We start from the raw sequence: 8,221 nt of genomic DNA on the forward strand, positions 1-8,221 counted from the left end.
CAGGTATGTATAAGTCTCTCCAGCGCAAAGGTGTCGTATGGCGCTTCTATAAACGAGCTCAGGATCTTCAGGGATGCCATTAAGTTTTCCTCGCTTCAAATATATATATATATATATATATATATAAAGCCATTTTCAAATGCTTCATCTGATAGTATTTAAGTTTCCAGATTGAACGAGGTTTTTTAAATTTATATTGAACTTTAAAAGTTTTAGTGCTTTCTGTTGAATCTTGACATTATTGTCATTTAAATGTCACAGGGACTTGTAGTTTAAATAACTAGCGTCCCTAATGCGGGAAAATAATATTATGTGAGAGTAGGATAATTTCAGAAGAAGCTGAAAATTTGATAAACGGAATAATAATCGAACAGTTGATAAAAAATGAAAGTACATAAGTAGTAAAAGTATGTGAAATAGTTGAATAGATGTCAGATACATAGCATAGCCCAAAATTCTATTGAAACATCGGAAAGAGGTTTTTTTCGCGAAAAAATGTAATAATGGAGGAATAAATTCTTTTAAATAACATTAATACAAATACAATGTTGAATACAATATGAAATAATTTAAATTCCTATGTTTTAAAGTAGGATTAGATTTGGAATGTTTAACAAACAAGATTACTTTTTTGACCAAAAAGACGATTTTTAAACAAATATATCAATTTTCTTCCAAATAGTTGAATTTTCAACTTATAAAGGTTACATTTCTGACCAAGAATGCAATAGTACAATTTCCAGATCTTTATCTAAGAAAACAACTGAATTTTGAACTAAAACAGATGAATTTTTAACAAAAAAGTTGATTTTCTGCCAAATTTTGGAGTCGTCAAACAAACACGATTAAATTAGACCCAAACAGTGGCCCCTACTAAACAGAATAAATTTAGACTAAAAAACTTGCATTTTTAACAAAAGAGATGAATTTGCAGTTTAAATATTATGAATCTTACAAAAATTGCATTTTTAAGAAAAGGGTTCAACCCAAAAGATGATTTTTTAACGCACATGGTGAGAAATGTCAAGAGATTAATTCACGGAACTTTAAAAGCAAGGGTCCCGTTACCTAGTTCTCGCGCTAAAGCGTGATAAAATTAAGGACCAGTGCCGTGAATTAATCTCCCGAAATTTCTCTCTGTGCAGAAAATTAATTTTCTAAAAAAAGGAATAGTATTTAATTTTTTAATCAAGGAGATCAATCTACAACCCATAAAATGACCTTTCAACAAAGTAGATCAGCTAACGTAGTTTATGTAACGTAGTTTATGGGCAATCCCTTATTAAAAAGTATGGAATATCACCTCATGCGAATTACTGTTAGAAGAAAATCCGTAGTTTTTTTACACAATTGAAACCGGAATAACCTTTTTTTATTAACAAAAAAATTATTTTTTGGGCCACGACTGAGCGGTTTATAACTTTTTTTAAATGTAATTTTAATTTGTATACGTTTTGTTGGTTCAATTTCTTCTGTTACGTTAGAAGAATAATTCAGTAATATTTATTTTTTTTAGCTGATCGAGACGACGTACTGAGATACGCTGAGAGATTATCAATGAGATGTTTAACTGTGGACGTTCTCGTGAAGATTCAACGTGACCATGTGCAGCAGGAAGCTTTGCACCAGGTACAGATTTTTTTTATTCCAGTGTTCAAATAAATTTGTAGAGTATCTAGCAGATCGACAAATTGAGAGAGACCGGGAATTTTATTTAGGATCGGGAAATACGATTGTTTCACGTATATTACCATCAAAGTTCATTGATCTATTGTATTACATGTGCGCATATCAGTATTGAGTCTTCTATTCAGTAAAGATCTTCAGTTCTTTTAATGTTAATTATATGAGTTAGAATTTGTTCTCTCGAGTAGATTAAAAGCTATCAGAATTGTTGATAAAATGAATCATGGCGACGGCGTTTTGTCAATTTTTAAAGAAGATATTGTAAATTTCAATGTTTTCACAAAATGTTAATAAAATCTGATATGCAGTGAACTCTTGTCTATTTCAAGGGCCGTGAAATGTAAAAATTTGCGTATTTTTTTAAGACTGAAGGGGTCCCCACCAATACCGCGAGTCGTTGGGTGATTTTTGTCAAGCGACGTTCATTGGCTGCCCCGGCCTTGTATCGATGCGCGCTGTAAGCATGTGTACGCATTTGCGTATCATGCATGTCAGCGGTTTTCAAGTATTTTTGTTGACGTACTACATGACATATAATATTTGCTTGAAATAGTACAATGTTCAAATAAAAATCAAATATAATAGAATCAAAGAAAGACTCAAATATTTCGCGGACTATTGAATATTTGGTATTTTCACTTCAAATAACTTCACTTCGTTGAGTGCTGAGGGGAAAACAATGGACTAAATGCATGGGATAAAAATTGAATTTTTGTAATATCTTCGCAATGAATAACAATTAACATAATTTTATTATTTCATTAAATATTTCTTAGAAAAAAACTATTTTTAAATACACTTAGATATGAAAAATTAACTTTCACGAAGATATTAGCAATATAGGGCAACAATGGACTGAATCCCATGCATTTGGCCCATTGTTTTCCCCCTCAACACTGAATGAAGTGAAGTTAGCTGGTTGTTGAAACGAAAATACCTAATTTTATCATGAAACAATCTTTTTATAAGAAATAAAAAATTTAATAATGTTAAATTGATTTTCTATATGATTACAGATGTAAAATTTCTGGGGCTCAATTTCGAAAGTTTTAATTTAAAATTATTAAAATTCGAAATTAAAATTTGCAGTTGATCATCTTAAAATATTTCATTTTTAATTATTAAACTTTATATATTTAAACTAAACCTATTGCACTTCTATAGTAGGATTGTTTCCAAAGTCAGATATCATTTTTCCAATAAATGGATCTTATAGTATATAAAATTATAATCCTAAAAACGCTCATAAAATATTTTTTACATATTGTTTGCTATTTTTAATTTAATGTTGAAATATGATTTTTTATCACCATGTCGATTGGAGGGCCCCTTTGACGTCAAAGGGGTCGGATTTTCCACCAATCACAGCTTACATGTCAGTGATTCTCAAATATCTTTTCTGTGCCGATGTTTTGTTTTGGTAATCTGCACATCGAAAATAGAAGTCGCAAAATATTGTTTAAAAAAATGTCAAAGGAGAGTTTCGGAAAAACCAATAGAGAAAATCTACTGAAAAATAATTATTTTATCTAAATTCGCGAAACAACCCTGTTATACCTGTGTTACGACATATTGTTTATTTTTTGATTGTGAACTTTATTTATTCATAAATAGTTTCTTGAAAATATTCAATATTACACAAATGCATTTTATCACATTTTCATATTCGCAACTAGAACTCTATACTTTACTCTTTATTATAGCTCTAACAAATAATTTAATATCAATAATAAAAATAAATCAATAACATTTGGAACTAAAGTTTTAAAAATTCAAATTTATTATGACAGATAATCCTTCAACTTGAAAAAAAATTACCACATGCGGTAGTATAATCTATTCTTGTTGAAAATTCTTTTCTTTTTTTGATGGGAAAGTAATCTTCTTGGTTGAAAATTTAATTAAAGTTAATTTAGTTAAAGTTAATTTGTTTAAACTGAAAATGTAACTTTTTCTCTTTTGGTTAAAAATGTATCTTTCTTACTTGAAAATTCAACTACTATTTCGTTGAAACCTCAACTACTTGGTTGTAAATTGAACTACTTTGTTCAAAAATTAATTTTTGATTGTTAAAAATTAATTTTGTGAACTTAAAATTTAACTGTTCCATTTTTGGTATGCTTTTTACGTAAAAAAATCAAATATTCAGTTTGTAACTTAAAACTTACGTTGAAAATTCAACTGCTTGGTTGAGTTTTATTCTTATGTTAAAAACTCATTTTTTGTTGAAAATTGAATTTTTTTTTAAATCTTTTTTTGATTAGAAATTAATTTTTTTTTAACTGGAAAGTTAATTATTTTACTTTGGTTTAGAACTTATATTTTTTTACTTGAAACTTCAGCTATGTGGTTCAGTTTTATTCGTTTGTTAAAAATTAATTTTCTTGGCTGAATATTAATCATTTTAGTTGAAATTTCATCTCTTTGGTTGGGAATTCATCTATTTTCTTGAAAATTCGATATTTTTGTAGTAAATTAATTTTTTCGCTAGCAATTTAACTATTCCAAATGAAGATTCAATATTTCAGTTAAAAATTCATGTACTTTGTTAGAAGATTTATCTCTGTTGTTGGAAATCTACACTGTAAAGAAAAATCTATTGAATTTTACATCTCTGATGGATGCAAATAAAAGGACCCTCGTGTATCGGAGTAACTTTACGAAAACTTGTAATAATCCACTTAGCGATGAATTTTACAATTGAATCTGTTGTGAAATTCCAATTCGGCCGATAATTTTACACGCGCAAATGTAAAATTCATTATGTGAAAGAATAAAATAAAGTTTATTAGGGCGACAGGTTTCGAATACTCGAAGCTCAAACTTCTTATAACATTTCATGGAGATTGAAGAAACACAAGCCAGGCACCTTACCACTTACCTAAACAACATAAGATACTATGGGTATTTTTTTTATGTTTAAATATCCCGTAACAACAATATTAAATCTACGTTTTGAATAACCTCATTTTTTCCGTTCCAATAGCAGTAAATGTAAAAGCAAAAATAGGAACAGCTCGAATTTGATCTTTTTTTGTGTGAAAGCTGTCAAAAAAGTTGAAAATAGCTGTCAATTTCTCCAAAATTAGAGGATGAAGGCATCGGTAAACAACGAAAACGACGGACGCTCTCGTATTCACATATTATTTGAATAATTATTCTAAATTTTCAATTAATTATAAATCAAAACCTTACAGTTTCTGCCAGGTTAAAATTAAAGATTTTTGGTTAAATTAAAAATCTCGATGTAATTTTTAATCACAAGAAAATGACTTTATCGACGCATGGTATTTTTACACGCTGCCATCATGGAAATAGGAAACAAGGGACTTGGCATGCCATTGCGGGGGCGATGAAATGAGGGGGGTCCGCCACCTTCTGATGTCCCGCAACAAACATGGCAGAACCCACATGTTTATATTTTCATGCACAGTTTGTCGGCAAAAACGCTCGTGCGCATAATCAAATGACACATCGTAAGATGACGGCACTCCCCCCTCCCATGGATTCAACCCCGCTCACCAAGTTAGGATGATGGCATGTCCCGTGTTTCGTATGTCCATGAATTTTCCCTTATGAATGAAAAGTTCGTACGACGGAATGTGTAATTTTATTTTTATCGAGTGTTTACTATTACACTGCTGTTCGAGGGTCCTTTTACTTACATCGCCAGAGGATGTAATTTCACATGCTTTTGTAAAATGACACAGTGGATTGTGTGATATTTACAATGATACAATATTTAATTTTCCGAAACTTTGTAATTTTACACAGATCTTTTTTTACAGTGTTAACTTTCAATCAAAAATAGATACACTGTAAAAAAAGATTTGTGTAAAATTACAAAGTTTCGGAAAATTAAATATTGTATCATTGTAAATATCACACATTCCACTGTGTGATTTTACAAAAGTATGTGAAATTACATCCTCTAGCGATGTAAATAAAAGGACCCTCGAACAGCAGTCTAATATTACACACTCGATAAAAAGAAAATTACACATTCCCTCGTACGAACTTTACATTCATAAGGGAAAATTCAGTCCCAGTAAACTATTTGATTTTGAATTTATTAAAAATTTAGAGTAATTAATCAAATAATATGTAAATACGAAAGTGTCTCTCGTCTTCGTTGTTTATCGATGCCTTCATCCTTCAATTTTGGAGCATTTTTATTTTTAATGCGAGGAAATTGACAGCTATGTTCAACTTTTTTGACAACTTTCACACAAAGTAGACCGAATCCGAGCTACTCCTATTTTGCCTTTTACATTTTCTGCTATTGGAACAGAAAAAATGCGGTTATTCAAAACGTATATTTCATATTTTTTTATGGAATATTTAAACATAAAAGAATACCCATAGTATCTTATGTGTTTTAGGTAAGTGGTAAACGTGTCCGGCTTGTGTTTCTTCAATCTCCATGAAATTGTACGAAGTTTGAGCTTTCGAGTGTTCGAAACCTGTCGCCCTGATAAATTTTATTTTATTCTTTCACATAATGAATTTTACATTTTCGCATGTGAAATTATCGGCCGCATTGGAATATCACAACAGATTCGTAAAGTTACTCCGATGCACGAGGGTCCTTTTATTTACATCCAGACGAGATGTCATCTTTTTGGGTTAAAAATTCTATTTTTTGGTTGAAAATTGATATTTATTAGATGAAAATTCAACTACTTGGTTCAAAATTCATGCATTTCGTTGAAAACTCAGCGCTTTTTAATACATTTTCTGTAGGTTATAGGAAGTTGTGCATTTTTTAGAAATGGGAGTCGGAACTGTAGTTTTTGCGTACATTTACTAATTCCAGACCATTTCCCACATAATTAAAATATTGTATTTTCAAATATGGTATAATTAGAGAGAAAAGGGGAAGTTTTTCAAGAATAGGGGGAATAGGGGAAAGACCGTAATCCCTGCACTACGTAATTTAGGTTTCAAAATTGATCACTCTTAATTTGGAAACGAACTAAAATTGTTATCTTCTTAAGTATACGGGCACCATCAAATAGTTTGAAATCAGGACTCTTTATAACCTGCAAATAAAATTTTTCTCATAAATTACAGGTGAATGGTTTAATCGACGGACTGATTGTGCATCTTCGCGAGGATCCTAGCACAACGAGGCAGCGATGTGCATCATTCATGAATGCCTGTTCTTCGCACGGAATGGGACTTTCTGATAAAACTTTCGAGACAGCTATACTAGGCTGCACCCTGGACGATCAAAAGCGAGTAAAAAAGCGATTACAAGGTCTCCTCGACTATATTGATAAAGTACAAACCATCGAACTACCCTAGATCGCAATATTACAAATACGGATTTAACCCGATTTCCCCCTGATTGGGATGCGCTGTTGGTTACTTTGTGAAATCTGATAAGCAAAAATCTTCACGAACGTGATTTCTTCAAGTAAATTACTACAATCTTTTACTTTTTTGAAGAATTCACCAAGATATGCATTTAAAGCTGGGCTGATTTACGAGATTTTAAGTTCTCGTGAACTTAATGTAGATAATAATTGTTGTTTCTTTGAAATGCCTTTATCTTATTAAAACGTAGCTTCGAGTGAGGAAAAAGTAATTGATTAAATTACAAAAGATGTGAGAAAGCATAACTTTTAAATTGTGTACTCTCGATTAAAATTAAAGTGTATTAAGAAATTTGAAAACAGTGAAAAGTACGAATTAAAATTAGACATTAATATTAGAAATGGATAGGATACATTCAAAAAAATCTAGTAAAATTGTACTGAAGGTTTTTAGGCACAGCTTTCTGATATATAAGCCGTCAGGCTGCTGGTCAGTCTCGAATTTTTCAAATTCTTAGCTTCTTCATCAGTCTCAATTTTCCTATGTAATGTGTTTGTTGTTTGGATAATTAAGGTGGTTTATTGTGAGTATAATCCTTAATATAGGAAAATGTTTATCAGTTCTGTTAAGGTGATGATTATCAAAGTTATATTCTTCCAGCGCTTCTCACTATGCAAAATTTCTTCATCTGGAATTGTCCTAGCATTAATTTACTAAATATTCCATTGGTATTAAAACGTAAGGGGAAATGGTTCCATTTTGATAATGCGATCACGATCTTATCTTTCATAAGAAATACAGAAGTGAAAATAAATCAATTGGCTTGCCCAGAACCCTTGAATATTACTATATGTATTCATTGCGATTTCGTCTGACACGAAAACTAAGACTTCGAGTACTTTCCAGAGTAAGTTAGTTTGAAATGTTAATTTTAAATGCTGAATTTCCTTTGTATTGTGTATATACCGAAAATTGCGTTAGTTTAACAAACTATGAGTGATAAGCAAATTATCGTGATTCAGAAAAAGGACAGTTTTTGTTCCGGGCTTCAGTACTATACAACTTCTTAATGTACAAAAATAACTTTTTTGTCATTTCTGTGATAATAAAAGTTCAGCAAAGAAAATTCTCTTGTTTATTATTCTTTTTAAGGTAATGTATAAATCATTTATGGGGCTATTCAAAAAACTACGTCACACTGACAGATCTGAGGGGG

The 8,221-nt window shown here is 30.7% G+C and overlaps 1 protein-coding gene across 1 annotated transcript in view; it reads left to right on the top strand.

The window, feature by feature from the left end:
• The window catches only part of LOC117176463 (BAG family molecular chaperone regulator 2), a 17,270-nt gene extending 9,139 nt beyond the window's left edge, over positions 1-8,131 (top strand). The window contains exons 3-4 of the mRNA XM_033366708.1: positions 1,517-1,629; positions 6,760-8,131. Of these exons, the coding sequence (XP_033222599.1) occupies positions 1,517-1,629; positions 6,760-6,993 (347 nt within the window). The 3' untranslated portion in view covers positions 6,994-8,131. The remainder of the gene's footprint in view (positions 1-1,516; positions 1,630-6,759) is intronic.
• Positions 8,132-8,221: the final 90 nt, after the last annotated feature.

Source organism: Belonocnema kinseyi, chromosome 7 (genome assembly GCF_010883055.1).
Source record: "Belonocnema kinseyi isolate 2016_QV_RU_SX_M_011 chromosome 7, B_treatae_v1, whole genome shotgun sequence".
In the NCBI taxonomy this organism is placed as follows: domain Eukaryota; kingdom Metazoa; phylum Arthropoda; class Insecta; order Hymenoptera; family Cynipidae; genus Belonocnema; species Belonocnema kinseyi.